At 38.6% G+C, this 23633-nt stretch overlaps 1 protein-coding gene across 5 annotated transcripts in view; it reads right to left on the bottom strand.

The window, feature by feature from the left end:
- The window catches only part of PRCP (prolylcarboxypeptidase), a 73075-nt gene that overhangs the window by 2665 nt on the left and 46777 nt on the right, over nucleotides 1–23633 (bottom strand). For all 5 annotated transcript variants that reach the window (XM_060104020.1, XM_060104023.1, XM_060104022.1 and 2 more), the window contains 3 exons: nucleotides 23407–23579; nucleotides 7832–7996; nucleotides 6700–6887 (listed from right to left, as the gene is read on the bottom strand). In XM_060104020.1, coding sequence (XP_059960003.1) covers nucleotides 6700–6887; nucleotides 7832–7996; nucleotides 23407–23579 — 526 coding nt within the window. The remainder of the gene's footprint in view (nucleotides 1–6699; nucleotides 6888–7831; nucleotides 7997–23406; nucleotides 23580–23633) is intronic.

Raw genomic sequence — 23633 nt, 5'->3', positions numbered from 1 at the left:
AGTATCAATTCTCTTCCACTAATCTATATGTCTACGTTTATGCCACTATCACACTGTATTGATTACGGTAGCTTTATACAAAGTTTGAAATCAGGAAGTATGAGTTCTTCAAATTTGTTCTTCCTTTTCAAGATTGATTTAGCTATTCTGAGTCCCTTGCATTTTTAGATGAATTTTAAGATCAGTCTGTCAATTTCTGACTGGTTTAAAGTTCACAAAGCCTTTCATATTTGACCTCACATTATACCAACCATGTGAGGTAGGTTTAATTACAACTCTTAGAGATGAGAAAACTAATGCCTAGTGAAGTTAGAAGGCTTACTCAAATCAAGCCTCTGAAGGGCTTCTCTGGTGGCGCAGTGGTTGAGAGTCCGCCTGCCGATGCAGGGGACACGGGTTCGTGCCCCGGTCCCGGAGGATCCCACATGCCGCGGAGCGGCTGGGCCCGTGAGCCATGGCCACTGAGCCTGCGCGTCCGGAGCGTGTGCTCCGCAATGGGAGGGGCCACAACAATGAGAGGCCCACATACCGCAAAAAAAAAAAAAAAAAATCAAGCCTCTGAGATACAAACTCAGGTCTTTAGCTCAAATCAAGCCTCTGAGATACAAACTCAGATCCTGTAACCCTATTCCAATGCTCATTTTATACTACATTGCATTTCATGGACACATGATTGCTGTTGGAAATCAATAGCACATACCATCTTGGCTTGTGTGGTGCAGAGTAAGAAGAGCACAAACTTCGGGATCAGACACACCTGGGTTCCAGTCCCAGGTCTGCCTCTCATCTTCCTAATCCCATGGAAGCTTAGATTCCTCAGGATATAACAGGGGCTGAAACACCTGGATTTAAGTACCTGGCCCATGGTAGGTATTAGGTCACTTTTCCCCGTACAGCACATCTTGGTATGTCTATCTATAAATCACTTGAAATCACTTACAGAACATTTTAATGTGTGTTCTGACATTTGTTTAATGCACATTCTATTTTGCTGATATTGTTACAAAGCCTGGAATAACAAATCTTCAAGGTCATATTATCAGACATATGAAATTATTTCCGTAATTTGCATAATCATTTAAGAAAAACCCTCTCATCTATAAGTACGATCTATACACAAATGACTATCAAATAATATCTTTAGCCAGGACCTTTCCCCTAAACTTCAGGACCAATATTCAATTATATACTTGACATTTTTACATGGCAGTCTAATGAGACATCTCAAGCTTTCAGGTCCAAAACGGAGCTCTTTATACTCTCCAACTCCCAACCAGCCCTGCCACTATCTTCCCAATCTCTGTCAATGGCAACCTTATCTTTCCAGTTGCTGGGCCAAAAACGTGTTATTTTTTAATCTCTCTTTCATATCTAATCTGTTGACAAATCCTGTCAGCTATAAATTCAAATATACCCAGAATTTGAACTCTTACCACCCCACTGCCACTGCTCTGGTCTAAGTCACCGTTATCTCTAGCCTGAAGAGCCTTTTAACTGATCTTCCTACTTCTACTCTTGTCTCCCTGCAATCCAGTATCAATACAGCAGCCAATTTGATGCTGTTAAAATCTGAATCAGATTCTGTCACTCCTCTGCTTAAAACACTCCAAGTTTTCCCATTTCCTTCAGAGTAAAAACCAAACATGCAGGACCTACAAGTCTCTAAATGATCTGGGCCCTCTGCTGCGTCTCTGATTTCATCTCTTGCTACTCTCTCCCTCCTTAACTTCACTCCAGCCACACTGACCTTCTCACTGTACCTGGAGGAGAACATGCTGGGACATTTACCTCTCAAGGCCTTTGCCTCTGCTTACCTCTCTGCTTGGAGTATTCTTAGCCCACCGAACTCGTGGCTAGCTAGCTCCTTCCTCCACATCACTATTCAAAAGTCACCCCTTGGTGAGGTCTTCCTTAGTCATCTCATCTAAAACTTCTCCCCACCCCCACCAACATTTCATAACCCTCTTCCCCTTATTTATTTTTTTCCCTTAGCACTTATCTCCTTCTAACATGCTTATAAGTGCTATCTTGTTCATTATCCATCTCTCAAACTAGAACTCCCCAAGGGCAGGGCTTTTTGCCCGTTTTATTACTGTATCTTCAGCACCTGGCACACAGTAGGAGCCATACAAATATTTATCGAATGAGTGAAAAAAGAATGTATCTAGTTATTTGTGGCCTTACATCAGATGCCCTACACAAAAGAGATCTACAGATACACGCATGCAAGTTTAGGAGCATGTAAATCACTTCAGTACTTTTTACATGGGAAAGCAGAGTTCACCTAAGTGATTCATATAAATAGATAGAGACTGACCTTCAGCTATGTGTAATACTGGCAAGAAACAATGAACTAAGTCAGCAGACCTAAGTTTTATACCCTAGTAAGCCACATGACTTTGGGTAAGTCACCTGACCCCTCTGAACCTTAATTCTCATGTTTATTACCAAAAAAAAATTTTTTTTAAGATAATGCCCCTCACTCACAGAGATATTGTTAGGCCCAAGTTGAATAATTTATGTGGAAATAAGGTATAAACTATAAAACACATGAATGTGCAGCATTATTATAGTTATTATCATATTCTATAAGCATAAGAAGTGTTAATACTTCTGAGAGGTAAATGAATAATGAAAAGGGATGCAATAGCATTTCTCACAGAAATTTGGTCAGAAAACTAATGCAATCAATTTTCTAGGTAAATGTACAAATTAAAAAAGAAATAAGCATTTAGGTACGTTAAATACATGTGTATTTGAAAAGCAAGTTTAAAACCCCTGTTCTACCCTCACCACACTTTTAACCACATTTTTCTTCTTAAAAAAATTAATTCAATTGCAACTTAACAACATCATTCTTGGGGGAAAAAATCACTCTAAAAATGTACTTTTTTGGGGGGGGGGTTGTTAAAAACAAGAGGAAAAACTCACATGCAAAATAGGAGCCTTATTTTTCAACTATGAGATAAATTTTTAAAGTAAACTACACAAGGGGTTGGATTCTCTTAAGTGAACAAATGGCCTTTATCATTATTGCAATTTGACAGGACCAACCCAGATAGGAAACTCTCCATTATTTGCAAAACAAAAAAGCTATCCCAACAGCCACATAATAAGCAAACTGCATTTGATTTAAAAGGTCATCTGAATCAGCCTAGTGGCTTAGCAACAGTGTTTGGAGTTGCTGAGAGACCTAAGATGCACATGGACTTGAATTTCTTGGTCCTAGACATGTGAAAGCTAAACCAGTCACTGGGAAATTTACAGGAAAAAAAAAATACTGGCTTTCATGAGAGAATCTAGATGCCTGGATAAAATTCCCAACAGTGAGCCTCACTTAATTGCTGGCAACAATTAATTTGCCTGAGAAATGATGTTAAAGTAACCAGTTTCTCAGAGACTCCTTTTTGAACTTATATTTAAATAACTGAAAATGACCATTTGTGAGATAATTTCTTACCAACTGGAGTTGGGGAAAAAATAAATCCAACAAAACCACTGTGGAATAAGAAAATTGCTGAAATGGAACTATTAATAGCTACTATTAAATCCTCATTCATTCAACACATTTACTGAGTGCCTACTATGTGTCAGGTACTGACTGGGTACAGGTGACTTAACCATGAACAGACAAAACCTCTGCCCTCACAGTGCTCACTTCTATGATTATCTACTCCTCGAAGTAACTCTGGCAGGTAGTCATTATTTCTAACTCATAAAAATTGGCAATTCGGGATTCCCTGGTGGCGCAGTGGTTGAGAGTCCGCCTGCCGATGCAGGGGACATGGGTTCGTGCCCCGGTCCGGGAGGATCCCACATACCGCGGAGCAGCTGGGCTCGTGAGCCATGGCCGCTGAGCCTGCGCGTCCGGAACCTGTGCTCCGCAACGGGAGAGGCCACAACAGTGAGAGGCCCGCGTACCGCAAAAAAAAAAAAAAAAAAAAAAAATTGGCAATTTGCCTGAGGCCATGCAGCTAATTCAGGGTAGAAGCAGAATGGCACCCAGGTCTCCCTGACTTCAAAGCCCAAGCTCTTAACTGGCAAATCTCTAATCCGACAATTAAAAACAGACTGAATTTTCTAACCAGAAAAGCAGTCACAGTTGGATTTGTGTGAGGTGACTTGAGACAAGCATGAACATAAAATACACTTTCCACATGGTTCCTTGGACATTTTCTTACTCATCAACCAGTAATGTTTTCTAGCTGATAGCCACTAAGTAGACAGAACAGAGACACCTAAAACTGCTCTTTTACTTTCAGAATATGCTTTCTTCAGAAAAGCAATAGAATTTTGAATTTTTAAATAACTTAAGTTTTACATTGAATTCTTCACACCTAGAAGCATATGGGAAAAGATTTCTTTTTAAAAGTAGACTTGCCACTGCACAAAGATAAACCAGCATTTTCATATAGTTCTGCCTTTAAACTTCCACATGCCTCTGAAGACTTTCTGAGCTTTATATCAGTCCTCATCCTTATCAAACATATTAGGCATTCACTATGTGCCAGTCACTGTAGCAGGTGCTAAAGGCACAGAGATGATTAAGACAAAGTCTCTGTCTTTGAGAAGTTTACAGTCTCATGGGGCAGATAAAACACAAACAGATAATTTCCACACAGGGCGCTAAAGGATAGTCACAGGCCTTAGCGGAGCTAAGTGTGTGGGGGAAACCTAACCTCCCTGGAGGTGTCAGGGAAGGTTTCTTGGAGGATGCCCGAGCCTTAGGAAAAACAAAAAAGAGGAAGGAAAGGACATTCAGGGACAGATAGTCCCCTGTTGGCTAGAAGGTAAAGTACAGGCTGAGAGTATACTTCCATTTATTCATTCAACATACATTTTTTGAGCATATATATTTGCTAGGTCCGGGCCAAGTACTTCACTAGGTTAAATTTTTTAAGCCACACAACAACTCTGTGGGTGACTTTACAGAAGAGAAAACTGAGGGTCAAAGAGCTTAAGTAATTTAAGACAGCTCATTCTGCCTTTGCACAACTCTGTTAGGAAGTCCTTTCTTACACTGAGCTAGAAGTTTTTAACACTGAGCCATAATTTCCACCTACTGGCTTCAGTTCTACTCCTCAACCTTTTTTCACAAAATCTATCCTTTCCCCCGATGATGATGATGATGATGATGACGACGACGATTGTTATTTTGATACCCTGAGGAAAACAGTATAAAAGGACAAATGGATCACTAAAATACTCATCTGTAATGGTTGAATCCAATAAAAAAGGATAATGTATTTGACAAAAACTCAGATATTAAAACCTTTATACAAGGATTTAAAGACTCCACTTTAAAATTCAACTTGAACTTCAGCTTTGAGCTTACAGCATCAGCACGCTAGAGAAATCCAGATAAATACTATATGGAGGTAAGGTCCTAAAGAAAAACAAGAACATGACAAAATACTTCCTCCTCTGAGGCAACAAAGATGACCTTGGACACCCAAGGCTTATACGTAAGCCTTTTTCAGTCCTCTCAGTGCTTTCATGTTTTCCTGATTTCAAACATCCTAACTTGGCAGTTTCCTTAAATACCTTAAATATACTTATTTGCTCAACTGTAACTTCATAAGGCTGAGATGAAAAGTATAGTTTTGAAGACTCCTATTGAGGACAAGGAAAACAATTTCAGGAAATTAAAAAGAATCTTTAAACCTTCCATATAGTGGGGGCAGGTACCCTACTGAGTGAGAAAATAGCATGAACCCAATAAGACAGAGGCTCTTTTGCAAAATGGGCAGTGCCACTGGCCTAAACCCAGAGAGTGATCCTTCAGTCAAAAAGCATTCCTCACTCCTAAAAGCTATTGGCCATGTCTAGAAGGTCAAATGTGACTCTGTTTAGAAGAGTTTGTAAAAGAATGACATTTACAATTTAAACAATAGGTCCAGGTTAAGGGATATGTACGGGTATCTCTCTGCTATCTCCATATAGATTTGGGGAAATTTTTTAATTAAATGATTGCTATTTTAATAACTAACAACCTAATATTCAAGCCAAAACATGGAAATTTTGAAGTCGCAATCAGACACATAGAGTCTACTCAATTAACTCCAACGTGAACCAATAGCAAATATGACACTACTAGTGCAGCAGTGTAACAGAAGAACAAACACGGGTTTTGTAGTCAGACACGCCAAGGTTGAAAACTGACTTTATCACTTGGTAACTAAAACAAAGCTGGATGAGTTTTGGCAAGTGACTGCTCACAGTGACCTTCACTTTTCTTCTCAGTAAAAAAGGGACTATAAAAACTGCTTCCAAGGGTTGTTGTGAGAATTGAATTAAGTAATTTATTTAAAGCGCCTCATACAGTGCCTGGGACAGAACAGAGTGGGCACTTCAAAAGTGTTTGTTAAATATATATTAAAATTTTTTATTATCATTGATAACAATAGTAACACAAATTGAGAACAACAGATGATGCTTCATTTTGTGTTGGAGAGTATTTTTTCAATATTTTAACTTTGTTGCTGTTGTTTTTAAGCCTTTAAGCATACTGGTAATAGAGCAAAAATTCATATCACCTCTCAGCATCCTCTGTCTTTCAAGGAGTAGAAAAACATGATGGATACCATTGCTGTATTCTATATCATTGTAACTGTGCAGCATTTTCCTGGTTCTCTGTTCTCAGCTATTCTAAAAATGTCTCCGTCAACCAAAGTTTTCTTTGGATCAGCAAAAATTCACCTGAAAATGATGTTCGTGTGCGAACTGATGTTTTTGCCTCCATACATAGTAGGGATCCAAGAGGGCCTTGGTCTCACACCCCACTGTTTAAAACAGTCATCAGAAAATTCCTTAAAGTTCCACGAGTGAGGTTCGAACATGTCATCAATACCATTAGAACAGAAGGGCATGACCATTTCTGTGCAGGTCTGAAAAAGCAAACCAGGAGAGATTCCAGTGAGAAGATGAGGCATAAAATGTTAAAGAAATTGACCGAGGTCGTACAGCTTGCAAGCAGTAAAGCCAGGGTTTGAACTCAGGAAGTCTGGCTTCAGAGCCCCTGTTCTTTATGCTATACCACCTCTCATTATTCCTGGAAAGGCTCATCTGAGAAGTCACAGAAGTTGGGGCTATACATTCCTTCTTTGCAAACTGCTTCATTTCACATCCATTATCATATTTAATCCTCAAAACAACTCTGGAGGAAAAGTATTACTATTTTTATTACTAGTCTCACTGTACAGATGAAGGAAGGAATGGAGGATCAGACAGAATCAAGTTAGACTTCCCCTTCTTTTCTGTGTCCATAAAATGCTACCTTTATAGGACTTACCAAGATCTATTGTAACATTAGTTTAGTTACCTATCATTTCCACCAAGCTATAGTTGATGATTAGATCGTATCTCATTTACCTTTGTGTCTCTGGAGCCTAGAAAAGTGCCTGACTTGTGGTAAGTACTCAGAATATATTCTGTGATGATTAAATACCAAACTGAACTAGTATATATAGTATATATAAGACAGATAAACAACGAGGTCCTACTCTATAGCACAGGGAACTATATTCAATATCCTGTGATAAACCATAATGGGAAAGAATATGAAAAAGAATATATATATGTATAACTGAGTCAATTTGCTGTATAGCAGAAATTAACACAACATTGTAAATCAACTTTACTTCAGTAAAATAAAAAAAAATGGAATTGGTATTTAATGAATGTATGAATGAGGAAACTTATCCATAGTCTCAAAGTATAAGGTAACAGGACTCAGATTTGGATCCAGGTGATAAAATCTTGCAAATTCTCTGTTATAGCACAATCATATCAGTGAAAACTAAGTTCCACTTGGGGAAATATACACACTTACCTGATAGCTCCAACCCAGGGCTCCCAGACTGCTGGTTGCTGTCTCTGATATATTCAGGCATCTCGCCTGGCCCGAATAATTGTAATATACATTCAGAGCTTGGAAAATATTCTGCAGCAGCCATGTATCAGATACATTGGGATTTTTCAAATACTGGCACACTACCTGTCATTTTAGAGAGATAAAAGGGAGAAGAGTCGAATATAAATATAAAATTACAGTTTAATAAAATGAAGAAATGAGTTCGATTTGATCATAAAACAATCTTAAGCATCTAACGGCATTGCCTGACAATTTCTATCTATTGCATATAACCACCTTCATAAATGAATAAACCTTTCAAATTACTCCCCAAACTATAGAAATAAACCAAAGTAATTTGCATGGTATGCAAAGTCCTCCCCACTTACCACTCTAGGTTTATCTTCTGCAGCCTTTGCTCCTGCCTAGCAAAACCATTCCCACCACACCAACTTCTTTCCCTCCTGCCTTCGCTCACACTGAAATGCCCTTTTCCCACTCCACTATTGCCTGGCAAACACCAACTCATCTTCTTCAACACAGCTCAAGTGTCACCTCCTCTATGAGGCCATTGTTGCCTATGCCCTCAAGTCAGGGAGAACTAAATCACTTCCTTCTTTGTGCCTCCTCATCCTGTGCTTATTTCTATCAGAGCTGATAGCGCACTCATTTGATTCCAGAGTGTCTCCTTTGGCACTTAGCAAGGCATCTGGCAGCTAAATGTTTGCTGAATGAATGACTATATTTTTATGAAAATGCAAAATTTATGAAATTTCTTTTAGAAAAACTACACCAAGCTCCTACATCTGTAACATTATAAGAAGCATATCAGGCAGCTCCCCAGTTCAAAATACTCCTAACCCTCGACTATAATCAGAGCTAAAAGTCACAGGTAATACTTGGGGTTGGGAGCAAAGGCAGGACTGACTAGTCAGGGACATGGGGAAATTTCAAGATTATGAAAATATTTCTTATCTTCATAGGGGTCTGGATTATACAACAAACAACACACAATTTGTATGTAAATTTTACCTCAAAAAATTATAAACAAATATTGAACTCTAAATAGTGATGTTAAAGCTGAAGTATTCAGTCTATATTTCATTTATTTCTGCTCTAATCTTTATTTCTTTCCTTCTACTGACTTGGAGCTTCACTTGTTCATTTTCTAGTTCCTTGAGGTATAAATTTAGATTGTTTATTTGAGACTTTTCTTGTTTCTTGAGGTAGGCATTTATCACTATGAACTTCCCTCCCAGAGTGCTTCTGCTGCATCCCATAAATTTTGGTATGTTACATTTCCATTTTCATTTGTCTCAAGGTATTTTTTAAATTTCTCTTTTAATTTCTTCTTTGACCCATTGGTTGTTCAATAGCATGTTGCTTTATCTCCAAATATTTGTGAATTTTCCAGTTTTCTTTGTGTAATTTATTTCTAGATTCATACCACTGTGGTTGGAAATGATGCTTCATATGATTTCAATCCTCTTAAACTTACTAAGACTTGTTTGTGGCCTAACATTTGATCTATCTTAGAAAATGTTCTATGTGCACTTGAGAAGAATGTATATTCTGTTGCTTTGAGATAGAATGTTCTATAAATATCTGTTAAGTCCATCTAGTCTAATGTGCTGTTTAAAACCAATGCTTCCTTATTGATTTTCTGCCTGGATAATCTATCTATTGATGTTAGTGGGGTATTAAAGTCCCCTACTGTTATGTACTGCTGTCTATTTCTCCCTTTAGGTCTGTTAATATCTGCTTTACATATTTAGGTTCTCCTATTTTGGGCACATAAATACTTACAAATGTTATATATTCTTGTTGAACTGACTCCCTTATCATTATGTAACACACTTCTTTGTGTATCTTTATAGTCTTTATTTTAAAGTCTATTTTGTCTAATATAAGTATAGCTACCCCAGCTTTCTTTTGGTTTCCATTTGCATGGAATATCATTTTCCATCCCTTCACTTTCAGTCTGTTTGTGTCCTTACATCTAAAGTGAGTCTCTTATAGGCAACATATTGATGGGTCTTGGTTTTTTATTCATTCAACCACTCTATGTCTGTTGATTAGAGAATTCGGTCCATTTACATTTAAAGTAATTATTAACATGTATGTGCTTATTGACATTTTGTTCATTGTTTTCTGGCTGTTTACGTAGCTCTTCTAGCTCCTTTTTCTCTTGCTCTCTTCCTTTGTGGCTTGATGACTTTCTTTAGTGGTATGTTTATATTCCTCTCTCTTTATCTTTTGTATATTTACTATAAGTTTTTGTTTTGTGGTTACCATGAGGCTTACATATAACAATTTATATCAATAAAAGTCTATTTTAAGTTGATAACAACTTAAGTTTGATCCCATTGAAAAGCTCAACATTATTACTCCCCCATTTTATAATTCTGAAGTCACATTCTACATCTTTTTCTCTTGTGTATCCTTACCAAGTTACTGTAATCAGTTATTTTTACTACCTTTGATTTTTTTGGCCTTCATACTAGCTTTGTAAGTAATGAATCCACTACCTTTACTATATATTTGCCTTTCCAGTGAGACTTATTCTTTCATATGAGTTCTTGTTACTACTTAGCGCCCTTTCTTTTCAGTTTAAAGAAGTCCCTTTTAACATTTCTTATAAGGTTGGTTTAATGGTGATGAACTCCTTTAGCTTTTGTTTGTCTGGTAAACTCTATCTCTCCTTCACTTCTGAATGATAAATGCCAGGTAGAGTATTCTTAGTTGAAAGGTTTTTTCTTTCAGCACCTTATATACTGTGTCTTTCCCTTCTGGCCTGCAAAGTTTCTGCTAAAAAATCTGCTCATAGTCTTATGGGAGCTCCCTTGCCTGTAACAAATTGCTTTTTCTTGTTGTTTTTTAATATTTTTCTCCTTGTCTTTAACTTTTGACATTTTAATTATAATGTGTCTTGGTATGGGTCTGTTTGGATTCCTCTTATTTGGAACTCTCTGGGATTCCTGGATCTGGAAGATTAGGGAAGCTTTCACCTATTATTTCTTCAAATAAGATTTCTGCCCCTTTCTCTCTCTCTTCTCCTTCTGGGAACCCTATGATGTGAATGTTAGACCACCTGATGTAAATGTTAGTCTATAAGTCTCTTAAGCTATTTTCACTTTTTTTCATTCTGCTGCTCTGACTGGGTAAGTCCTACTGCCCTGTCTTTGTGTTGACTGATCCTGTCTTCTGTTTCATCTAATCTGCTGTCAAACCCCTCCAGTGTAATTTTTTTCAGTTATTGTATTCTTCAGCTTTGTGACTTCTATGTGGTACTTTTTTTTTTTTTTTTTGCGGTATGCGGGCCTCTCACTGTTGTGGCCTCCCCCGTTGCGGAGCACAGGCTCCGGACGCGCAGGCTCCGGACGCGCAGGCTCAGCGGCCATGGCTCACGGGCCCAGCCGCTCCGCGGCATATGGGATCCTCCCAGACCGGGGCACGAACCCGTATCCCCTGCATCGGCAGGCGGACTCTCAACCACTTGCGCCACCAGGGAGGCCCTATGTGGTACTTTTTTATATTTTCCATCTCTTTGCTGAAATTCTGTGTTCATCCATTCTTGCTCCCCAGTTCAGTGAGCATCCTTATGACCATTACTTTGAACTCTTTATCAGGTAAATTAATATCTCTCTCATTAAGATTTTTTTCTGAGGTTTTATCGTGTTCTTTCATTTGGAATATATTCCTCTATTTCTTCATTTTGTTTGACTCTCTGTGTTAGTTTCTATATAGTAGAAACAACCATCTCTCCCAGTCACGAAGGAGTGGCCTCGTGTAGGAGATGGACCTTGTTGTTCAACCCTGCCTTAGTTCTTGGGTGTCTTTCAAACCTTTGTGCTTATCCAAACAGCCTATTATATTTTTAATAACTCCAAGTAGTTGAGGACATGCCAAAACCTGTCAGCATCCCAAAAGGGAGGATCTTAGCCCTTTCATTCAGGATGACTAGAAGCCAGACCCTCAAGCACCAGCTTTTAAAAGTATGCAAATATATACAGTGCTGTGGGGCTGCAAGCATGAGCCCTGTTGGCCACCAGAGTCAGGTGATCTGGAAGTGTCCACTGGGCAGTCACAAAAAACAGGGTTCCAGATGAGTGTATAAGCTCTTTTCTAGGTGATATCAGCAAGCTGAAGCAAGGCAGAGGGAAAGCACCAAGATGGCATCCATGGCTTATATTCCTTAAGAGCAGCTTTGCAGGCCACTAAATACGTGTTAAACCTGAAGCCTGCCCCTCAGGCAGAAGCTCCAAACAAGCAAAGAAGTGTCCTTCACAAGAAGACTAGGGGGTGTACCTCAGTCTGCTGTCTTTTCAGTGCCCTGAGGGTGGCAGCCTGACAAGAACCATATCTCCAATAGCACAGTCCCATGGGACTCAGGAATGTAAGCCCCACCCCCCCAGCCACCAGAGCCAGGTTATCAAGGGGTGTCCCCTGGGTGAGAGCCACAAAAACTGGGGTGCCAGACATAAAAACCAGGGCACCAGACAAATGTAAAGCTCCCCTCCAGGAAACACTGGCAGTCTGGAGCATGGCAATAGAAAAAAAATTAATAAAACTAAGACCTGGATTTTGAAAAATAAAATTAGCAAATCTTTAGCCAGAGTGACCAAGAAAAAAAGAGAGAGAACTCAAATAAATAAAATCAGAAATGAAAGAGGAGATACTACAGATACTACAGATCCTGTGTACTTCTGATACAACAGAAATACAAAGAATCATGACAGAGTACTATAAACAATTATATGTCATCAAATTCAACAACCTAGAAGAAATGCATAAATTCCTAGAAACATGCAGCCTATCATGACTGAATCATGGGGGACTTCCCTGGAGGTCCAGGGGTTAAGACTCCACATTTCCCCTGCAAAGGATATAGGTTCAATCTCTGGTTGGGTAATTAAGATCTCACATGCCGTGCAGTACGGCCAAAAAAAAAAAGACTGAATCATGATGAAACAGAAAATCCGAACAGGCTGAATACTAGTAAGGAGATTGAATCAGTAAACAAAAACCTTCAAAAAAACCAAAAGTCTAGGACCAGATGGTTTCACAGGTGAATTCTACCAACATTCAAGGAAGAATTAATATCAATCCTTCCTAAACTCTTCCAAAAAAATAGAAAAGGAGGGAACACTTCCAAGTTCATTTTACAAGGCCAGAATTACCCTGATACCAAAACTACATAAGAATGCCACAAGAAAATAAAATTACAGGCCAATATCCCTGATAACCATAGATGCAAAAATCCTCAACAAAATATTAGCAAACCCAATTCAATGATACACTAAAAGGATCATACACCATGATCAAGTAGGATTTATCCAGGGAAGCAAGGATGGTTCAACATCAACATATCAGTCAATGTGAACCACCATATTAACAAAATAAAGGATAAAAATCATATGATCATCTTAATAGATGCAAAAGAAGTATTTGACAAAATTCAACATCTATTTATGATTAAAAATAAAAACTCTCAACAAACTAGGTATAGAGGGGACATACTTCAACATAATAAAGGTTGTATATGACAAGCCCAGAGCAAACATCATACTCACAGTGAAAAGCTGAAAGCTTTTACTCTAAGATCAGGAACAAGACAAGGATGCCCACTCTCACCACTTTTATTCAACATACTATTGGAAGTCCTAGCCAGAGCAATTAGGTAAGAAAAAGAAAAGGCATCTAAATCTGAAAGGAATAAGTAAAACTACCTCTATTTGCAGATGGCATAATATTATATATGAAAAACCATAAAGGCTCCATCAAAAAACTGTTAGAGAAAATTCCCTGGCAGTCCAGTGGTTAGGACTCCACACGTGAACTGCAGGAGGCATGGGTTCAATCCCTGGTCAGGGAACTAAGATCCCACAAGCTGTGTGGTGTGGCCAAAAAAAAGCTGTTAGAAAAATTAATGAATTTATTAAGAAAAATTAATGAATTCAGTAAAGTTGCAAGAAACAAAACCAACATACAAAAATCTTCTGTTTCTATATACTAATAATGAACTATCAGAAAGAGAAATTAAGAAAACAATCCCATTTAAAATTACATCAAAAAGAATAAAATACCTGGGAGGAGGTATTTTAGACATGTAAGACCTATATATTAAAAAATACAAGACATTAATGAAAAAATTGAAGAAGACACAAATAAATGAAAATATATTTCATGCTCATGGATTGGAAGAATTAATATTGTTAAAATATCCATACACAAAGCAATATACAGATTCAATGCTATCCTTATCAAAATTCCAATGACATTTTTCACAGAAATAAAATTTAAAATTCTAAAATTTGTGTGGAACCATAAAAGACCCCAAATGGCCAAAGCAATCTTGAGAAAGAATAATGGTAAAGGCATCACACTCTCTGATTTCAAACTATATTACAAACCTGTATTAATTAAAACAATATGGGGCTTCCCTGGTGGTGCAGTGGTTGAGAGTCCGCCTGCCAATGCAGGGGACACGGGTTCGTGCCCCGGTCTGGGAAGATCCCACATGACGCGGAGCGGCTGGGCCCGTGAGTCATGGCCGCTGAGCCTGCGCGTCCGGAGCCTGTGCTCCGCAACCAGAGAGGCCACAACAGTGAGAGGCCCGTGTACCACAAAACAAAACAAAACAATATGGTACTGGCATAAAAACAGACACATAGATCAATGGAACAGAACAGAGAGACCAGAAATAAACCCATGCATATATGGTCAATTAACTTATGACAAACAAGTCAAGAATATACAATGGAGGGCTTCCCTGGTGGCGCAGTGATTAAGAATCTGCCTGCCAATGCAGGGGACACAGGTTCAAGCCCTGGTCCGGGAAGATCCCACATGCCGCGGACCAACTAAGCCTGTGTGCTACAACTACTGAGCCTGTGCTCCAGAGCCTGTGAGCCACAACTCCTGAAGCCTGGGCGCCTAGAGCCCATGCTCTGCAACAAGAGAAGCCACCACAATGAGAAGCCCGCGCACCACAACGAAGAGTAGCCCCCGCTCACCGCAGCTAGAGAAAGCCCGCGTGCAGGAACAAAGACCCAACACAGCCAAAAATAAATAAATAAAATTAAAAAAAATATACAATGGGGTAAAGATAGTCTCTTCAATAAACAGTGTTGGGAACATTGGACAGCCACATGCAAAATAATGAAACTGGATGACTATCTTATACCAGACACAAAAATTAACTCAAAGTGAATGACTTGCATGTAAGACCTGAAACCATAAAACGCATAGAAGAAAACATAGGTGGTAAGCTCCTTGACATAGGTCTTGGCAATGATTTTTTTTAATCTGACACCAAAAACAAAAGCAACAAAAGCAAAAATAAACAAGTGGGATTTCATCAAACTAAAAGCCTCCTGCATAGCAAAGGAAACCATCAACAAATGAAAAGGCAACCTACTGAATGGGAAAAAATATCTGCAAGTCATATATCTGATAAAGGGCTAACATCCGAAATATATAAAGAGCTCATACAATTCAACAGCAAAAAAAAAAAAAAAAATTCCGATTAAAAATGGGCAGAAGATCTGAATAGACAGTTTTCCAAAGAAGACATACAGATGGCCAACAGGTGTATGAAAAGTTGCTCTACATCATTAATCAAAAGGAAAATGCAAATCAAGAGTACAATGAGGGGGCCTCCCTGGTGGCGCAGTGGTTGGGGGTCCGCCTGCCGATGCAGGGGATACGGGTTCGTGCCCCGGTCTGGGAGGATCCCATATGCCGCGGAGCGGCTGGGCCCGTGAGCCATGGCCGCTGGGCCTGCGCATCCGGAGCCTGCGCGTCCGGAGCCTGTGCTCCGCAACGGGGGAGGCCACAGCAGTGAGAGGCCCGCATACCACAAAAAAAAAAAAAAAAAAAAAAAAAAAAAAAAAAAAGAGTACAATGAGATATCACCTCACATCTATTAGAATGGCTATTATAAAAATGACAAGTGTTGGCAAGAATGTGGAGAAAAGGGAACCCTGTGCACTGTTGGTAGGAATGTAAACTGGTACACCACTTTGGAAACAGTATGGAGGCTTCCTCAAAAACTTAAAACTAGAAATGCCATATAATCCGGCAATTCCACTTCTGGGTATTTACCCAAAGAAAACAAAAACACTAATCCAAAAAGATATATGCATCTCCACGTTCATTGCAGCATTATTTACAATGGCCAAGATATGGAAACAACCTAAATGTTCATCAATGGATGAATGAATAAAGGAGATATGGTAAATGTATACAGTGGAATATTATTAAGCCATAAAAAAGAATGAAATCTTGCCATTTGTGACAACATGGGTAGACTTTAAGGGCATTATGCTAAGTGAAATCAGTCAGACAGAGAAAGACAAATACTATATGATCTATTTCTCTTATATGTAGAATCCAAAAAAAAATTTTTTTTTTTTTAATTTAAAAAACCATGCTGGGATTTCCCTGGTGGTACAGTGGTTAAGAATCCGCCTGCCAATGCAGGGGACATGGGTTTTATCCCTGGTCCGGGAAGATCCCACATGCCGCAGAGCAACTAAGCCTGTGCATGAAAACTACTGAAGCCCATGCACCTAGAGCCCGTGCTCCGCAGCAAGAGATGCCACCACAATGAGAAACCCGTGCACTACAACAAAGAGTAGCCCCCGCTTGCCGCAACCAGAGAAAGCCCACGTGCAACAAAGAAGACCCAACACAGCTAAAAATAAATAAATAAATTTATATGTAAAAAAAAGAAACAGAACTGAACTAAACTGAAAGCTGCAAAAACCTATCAAGCCTAAAGCAATAAGGAAATGCACGTTGAAGAAAAAAGGCAAAAGATTGTTTTACTATTCTGACAACTCTCAATTATTCATGGTAAGTCAAAAATACCTAATTGCATAGCCCTTTTCTCAGAAAATGTTCCTGAGAAATATGCCAATTAGATATACTCAAGAATATATGGAAATCAAGAACCAATCATAGAATTTATTCAACTATCTAATGCCAACAGTTGATCAGCATTCTTTCCTGCATGTGGACACCCCCACTGGACTTAGCTCTTTCAAAATGCAGCACAAAACTACGGAGTAGACCCATGCAATGCAGAGAAGAGCATTATGTTCAAGCACAGCATGGTAGATGAGGCCGGGTGACAGTGCAAGCTGGGCAGGGGGAGAAGGGAGTGCTGATATGCAGCAACAAGTGGCCTAAAACTCTCGAAGAGAACAGTAACAAGTGAGTGTGACTCACATGCTGGCATCAGATCCCCTCTCAGAGCTAGAACACTGGGCCTCTGTCAGGCAAAGAAAAGGAGTCCCTATGAATAGCCATCTCTGCAAACAGCAGTTACTGTCACTCCCTAAGAGACACAAGCATGGCTGGGGACTGGCACCAGCTGACAATACTTGGGTTTTGGCAGCCCCACTTACACAGAGAGAACATCCTGGTCAGAAACTTGGCCTCTGCTGATAGAAATTCCATGTCCAGATTAAGGGCAATCCTGGGCCCACTGTCCTCTGTGAGGTCAGAGCACCCTTGGAGTACTGTGTCCAATTCTGAGCACCACACTCTAATAAGGACACTGACCAACATGAGGAAATTCAGAGGGGAGCAGTCAGGATGGGGAGTTGAGGAATAGTTGAAGAAACTCTATAATTGGTCATTTGAATCATTCCCAATCTTTTACTATTGCAAGTAAGGCTACAATAAATATCCTTGGGGCTAAACCTATCTATCTATCTATCTATCTATCTATCTACCTATCTACGCTTGTCTTCCTGAGATAAATTCTTAGAGGAATTACTGGTTTGAAGGAAATAAACATTTTTAAGGCCTTTGCTACATCATGTCAAACTGCCTTATAGGAAGTACCAGTTGATGATAATTCTACCCGTATGATAGAGAGAAGGCCTGAAAAATATCACTTAAAATTTGTTTACAAATATTTAAAATAAGAGAATTTTGTTATTTTAGGTGTTTCTAAATTTCCTCTCTAACTCAAAGATTCTGTGAGTCTAAGCATCATCCTCTAGATAAAAGACACACTCTCTACATTTCTCTATGTACAGTTGACCCTTGAAAAACACAGGTTTGAACTGGGTGGGTCCATTTATACACGGATTTTTTTCAATAAATATATAGTCAGCCCTCCATATCCACAAGTTTGGCATCCATGGATGGACATTTCCACCTGAGGTTGATTGAATTCACGGATGGGAAACCCATGGATACAGAGGCCCACTGACTATACTACACCATTTTATATAAGGGACTTGAGCTTCCATGGATTCTGGTATACACAGGGGCTCCTGGAACCAATCCCCTGAGGATACCATGGATACTGAGGGAAGACTGTATTCCATTAAGAATTTTAGTAGCCAAGAGTAAATAAAGTTTTCCCCAAAATACTTAAATTATACTAGCAAAACCTCAGCACTATTCCCATGCTATTCAAAGACTAATAATTCAACAGGATATATTCATATACTTTTATTAAAGATCTATAGGATACACAAAATACTTACGTAAATATTAAGCTGAACCACATGAAATTACCATGTTTATAAGTCAAACACAAATACTGGCATTTTTGCTTCAACCTCATATAATACTTCAGCTTAAGCCTGATAATTTGCAGGTATTACCCATCTGATGAGGGCAAGCACTTAGTCTGTTGATTATTTACTTAGGGACTGTGATCTAATCAGACAAGGAAAGATTCTCTGCCAACCACTTCCATCCGAAATACTCAGCACTGAGGTAGGCCCTGTACTACACTTTCCATTTATTTTGTAGACACTAGCAAACAGTGTCTTCTAAACAATTTCTACAAAAGGCACAGCATTCCTACTTAGACTATAAATCTACTGATAAGGGGGCAGCTGGGGCTGAGTCTGCTAGTAAAACTATTGACTATTCCTTGAGGTCAGGTGCTTTCCCTACAATGACCCAGGGAGAAACATATAATAACCATCTGCATTTCACAGGGAAGGAAATAAGCTCAGAAAGGTCTGCTACAGATACACAAATTTAAAACTGTGAATATAAGTTCTGAACCCAAACTTTGGCTACAAAGTCCTGGTATACGAATGTCTCTTTGATATCATATAATAACAATTATATGCATATAACTAGCATCAACTTAGTGCTTACTATACACCAGGTCCTATTAAATCCTCATAATGACCCTAAGAAGCATTATAATTACTATTACCCCCATTTTGCAGTTGAGGAAATTAAAGCACAGAGAGGTTAAGAAACTTCTCCAAAGTCAAACAGCCAGGAAGTAGCAGAACGGGTTTTCAAATGCAGACCCACTCTGAAGCTTCCATTTGTAACCACTACACTACACACACTCAACCTAGAAGTTATAATATAAGAGACAAATAACAATACAAACAGTACCTAAACATACCTGTAGCCTCATGCTTAATTTTTTAAACAAATATTTTTTTATTCTTAGATTATATTTTCCTAAGTTTATTTGTTTTAGGTAGAAACTTAGATAGAAGGGATTCTGTGGCAATATAAAATTATAAAACTTCTTATTATGCAATAGTGAAAAGGAAACTGTAAAAGAGTAGAGCAAAATGAGGTTCAGGAAATGGACAGACTTAATTCACTTTCTACTTCCTAGAACAAATGTGAACATTCAGGAAAAATGTAAAAAGAGCCTAAGAGGTCCATTTTAATAATTCTGTTTTAAAGAGTGTAGAAATTATGGAGATAGTAGAACACTGTAATCTTAGTACCAAACTAATCAGCTCTGTACCCAAATATTTAGGTTCTGCCCTTTGACCCATGTACACCAGAGAAAGTGAAGATAATGAATTGTTTAAAAGCTTTAAGTGTCCCTCTACCTATGAGGATAAGCATTTGAATAAGAGAGAAAAAGAAGGCAAAGAATATGTTTTTAAAGAAGAAGGAAAGAAGATAGGTTAAAAAAAAAAAAAAGACCAATCTCTTCTCAGAGAGTATGGTCCATCCACATTAGAGAAAGGATTAAGCAGATACATTCAGCTTTTCTAACAGATTTTCTTTCTCTAAGGCTTCAATACGCCTCTCACCCTCACTCAGATAATCACATTAGTTTTGTCATTAAAAGCTCCCTTTTCATAGAATGCACCTAAACCGCTTAAACCACCCAGAGAGGTCGCATACATTATCAAACACCATGACAAACGGAAGAGGTTTTCCATCTTATATCTTATTATTTCACTGTATCTATCTGCATGCTCAGGAGGCTAAGCCAAAAGATTTGGTGAGTTATCAGCTGAAAATGATTCCAAAATAGATAAACTCTACAGTATCCTTTAAAACTGGTCTTTAAGCTGAGAACTGAGAACTAGCAGTTTTTATGCTGACAGAGCAGTCAAATGACAGAGGGGTTTTCTATTTCCCTTTTCTCTTCTTCCTTGTGTTCTATCAGCCAAGTCCATGATTATTTCTGCATGAATGTTGCAGCTTCTGTTAACAGTAAACAAAAGCAAATGGAGTCTGAGTGTGCATGGCTCAAAGATAAATTAGAAAGAATGATATTTGAGTTGACATGGAAAATGGCATTCAGTTGCTGCATGTGGATACTTCAGAACTGTACAAGGTCCAGGCAGAATTGGAAATCACCTGCTTTTTTTCATAACCCAACTATTACATATTATCTCACCATCCTAAGCCTGAGTTACAGACTCAGAAAAGGACGACTGTTTGTCAGCCCTTTAAAAAGGAGGAAGTGTATCAGAGGGAGGAGGAGTCCTGGTTAAATGGAACTATCCAAGTGAAAGAGCAGTCCCCAACTGGGTAGTGTTCCAGGGATTAGGGGGTTGGGAGAACAGAGAGGGGGTCAAGAAAGGAGAAACAGAATGAACAGTGAAAGAAAGTGATCTGAAGCTAAGAGTTGGGAAGAGAGGCATGAAGTGGAAAAATTCTGAAATCAGATAGGATAAAATTAGAGATAGATGTAGGCAATGAAAGTTTCTCAAGCAAAAGTCAAAGAGAGATTACTTTTGGTGGGGTGCAGGCAGGAAACAGAATTATAAATATATCATAAGCAATCAAGAATTCCTTAATATGTCAAAAGAAAGGATAAAGTTGGTAAAAAAAATATTAACTGGAGGAAATGACAAGAACAAGTCCTAGATAAAAGAAGTGAAAGGTGATTGTGAGGCAAAGACACAAAGTTATCTTGCCTTAAAAACAAACTTTTAAAATATATATGTACACAAAAGATAAAAGAAAGATTGTGCTAAGTCAAAAACAGATGACAAAATATTTGAGATATACTCCACTAATTTTGAGTGATTATTTAGGAGAGAGATAGGATAGAATATATATTTACGTTTAAGACTCAACAGCAAAATATCTCAAAAGGAACATTAAAGAAGCAGAGATAAAACCAGTTAGACTGTTCACTGTTCCAAATCATAAACAAATGAATATTAAAAAGCTGTATTCCTCTGGCATTTTTTCTGAGTCAGGGCCGCAAACTACAGGCCAAAGCCAGCCCACTGCCTGTTTTATAAATAAAGTATTGTTGGAACATAGTCTTCCTCATTCATTTAAATATTGTCTACAGTTACTTTCTGCTAGAACTACAGAACTGAGTAGCTGTGACAGAAACTACATGGCCCACAAAGCCTAAAATACTTACTATATAGTCCTTTACACATAAAGTTTGCCAACCCCTATTCTAAGTAATGAGGGAATTGCCCATATGTTTTTATCATCTGACAACTCAGTTGTTCTCCAAGTGGGCATAAAGATGCAAATGTAATTCTCACTTTGTACACAGAGTTCAAAGTTAAATCTGATAGTTGTCACACTGTGGCCAGCAATCTACCCAAATCTTCAGTCAAGTCTTCTAGTTCAGTGCAATGTGGGAGAAGATCAAAGCCTCTGAACAATGGTAGACCCGAGTTCAAATCCCACTTCCACTACCTCTTAGTTGAGCTTAAATATCCTCTCCATAAAACTGGAATTATAACTCTTTTTTCCCACAGTATTTTTGTGGGGATTAAATGAGATAGTATATATGAAAGTGCTTTGTAAATAGTAAAATAATATAGAAAGATAAGACATTATTAGCACACAGACATTTATGGAGACTAATCGGTTCAGATTTAGTTTTTTCTCATTATTTTGATCTAGGTTTTCTTACCATGAGAGAGATCTGCTCTTTAAAATAACTTTGTATTGTCAAAATTCAATTTAATTCAATATGCATTTACCTCTGGCTTGCTATGTGCAATATACTCACTGGTCATCCTACTTTTCAGATGAAGAAAAATATCTCTAATAGCAAACGATCTTGTTCCATTTCGGTTACAAAGTTTTAAACAAGGTGTGCATTTAATAATTCAAAGGGACAGTTAAATTAAAAGTGCTTTTGAAACCTGGTTCTTGTATTACCAATTCTATCTACATTCACAGCATTCATTCTAGCTGTAGAGTCTGCTGTATTCTCTAAATTTAATAACCATCAAGTTGGCCAGCTTTTGTTTTTAAAACTAAGAGGAATGCTCTTTACAAAGGAATGCTTAAAAAGAACATATACAATAAAGAATTCTGGCATGAAAAGAACCTTAAAATTTATTGTGTCAAGTGTCTTTAAATTTTCCAGAGTGTTTTCACATCCAATATTTTATTTGATCCTCAGCACATCCCTATTGAGAACATAGGTATCGTTATCCCATTGTGCAGAGGAAGACACAGAGGCCCAAGAAGAGAACAGACTTGCCCAAGATCACACAGCTGGTAAATGGTAGTTCTGAACAAGGAACCAGAGTCAGTGCTCTTTCCACTCTACCTTGCTGTGTGGGGATCATGCCTTTATGATGTATGTAGCACTTAGAATGTGTTAGCAGTTGACTGAATCATAGCACTTTGATAGCAGCTGCCATTTATTAAGTACGGACCATGTATTATATAGCTCTATGTGTCTCACATATATAAACTGTGTATATGAAGTGCAGAGCACAGAATTTGGTACATAGTAATTATTCCATTAACAGCAACTTTTTTTTTTTTTTTTTTTTTTTTGCAGTACGTGGGCCTCTCACTGTTGTGGCCTCTCCAGTTGCGGAGCACAGGCTCCGGATGCGCAGGCTCAGCGGCCATGGCTCACAGGCCCAGCCGCTCCGCGGCATATGGGATCCTCCCGGACCGGGGCACAAACCCGTATCCCCTGCATCGGCAGACGGACTCTCAACCACTGCGCCACCAGGGAGGCCCAACAGCAACTATTGGTCTTAGTTCTAAGAGTTGGTTCTTAGTTCTAAGAGTTGTAATTTATACAACTCTGTAATCTATGCATTTTATCTCCATTTTTCAAATGAGAAAACTGAGGTTCAGAAGAGCTAGGTAACATGTCCAAGTTTGAGGAACCAGAAAGTGACAAAAGCCAGGATTTGCCTAGGTTTGAGGTTTGACTAACTTCAGAGCCCCTTTGTCACTGGGACTTCCTCTGATGCTGAAAGTCAGAGAATGCACCAAAAAAAAAAAAAAAAAAAAAAAGTGGGAGGAGAGAGAGAGAGAAGTATGTGATTAAAAGTGATGAAAGGACATTTTCCTATTACCTTGATAGGCCAAGCAGGCAAAGGCTGTAAAAAGTTGGACTCATAAGGGTAGTCCACCATTGCCAGATTCACCCAGGTTTCAGAGATCCAGTCTTTCAAACGCTGAACATCCTGAGATTCTGTTAATGGAGTGCATAAGTGAAGGGCTTCAGAAAGCCAGTGCAAGCCAGTACCTGAGAATAGAATCAAATTGTTGGAATCTAGTAAGCACTGCTCAACAGAAGGGC

This window comes from Mesoplodon densirostris, chromosome 7, assembly GCF_025265405.1.
Source record: "Mesoplodon densirostris isolate mMesDen1 chromosome 7, mMesDen1 primary haplotype, whole genome shotgun sequence".
Classification (NCBI taxonomy): Eukaryota; Metazoa; Chordata; class Mammalia; order Artiodactyla; family Ziphiidae; genus Mesoplodon; species Mesoplodon densirostris.
The sequence above is the reverse complement of the archived record's forward strand: the minus strand, read 5'-3'. Positions and strand labels throughout refer to the sequence as shown.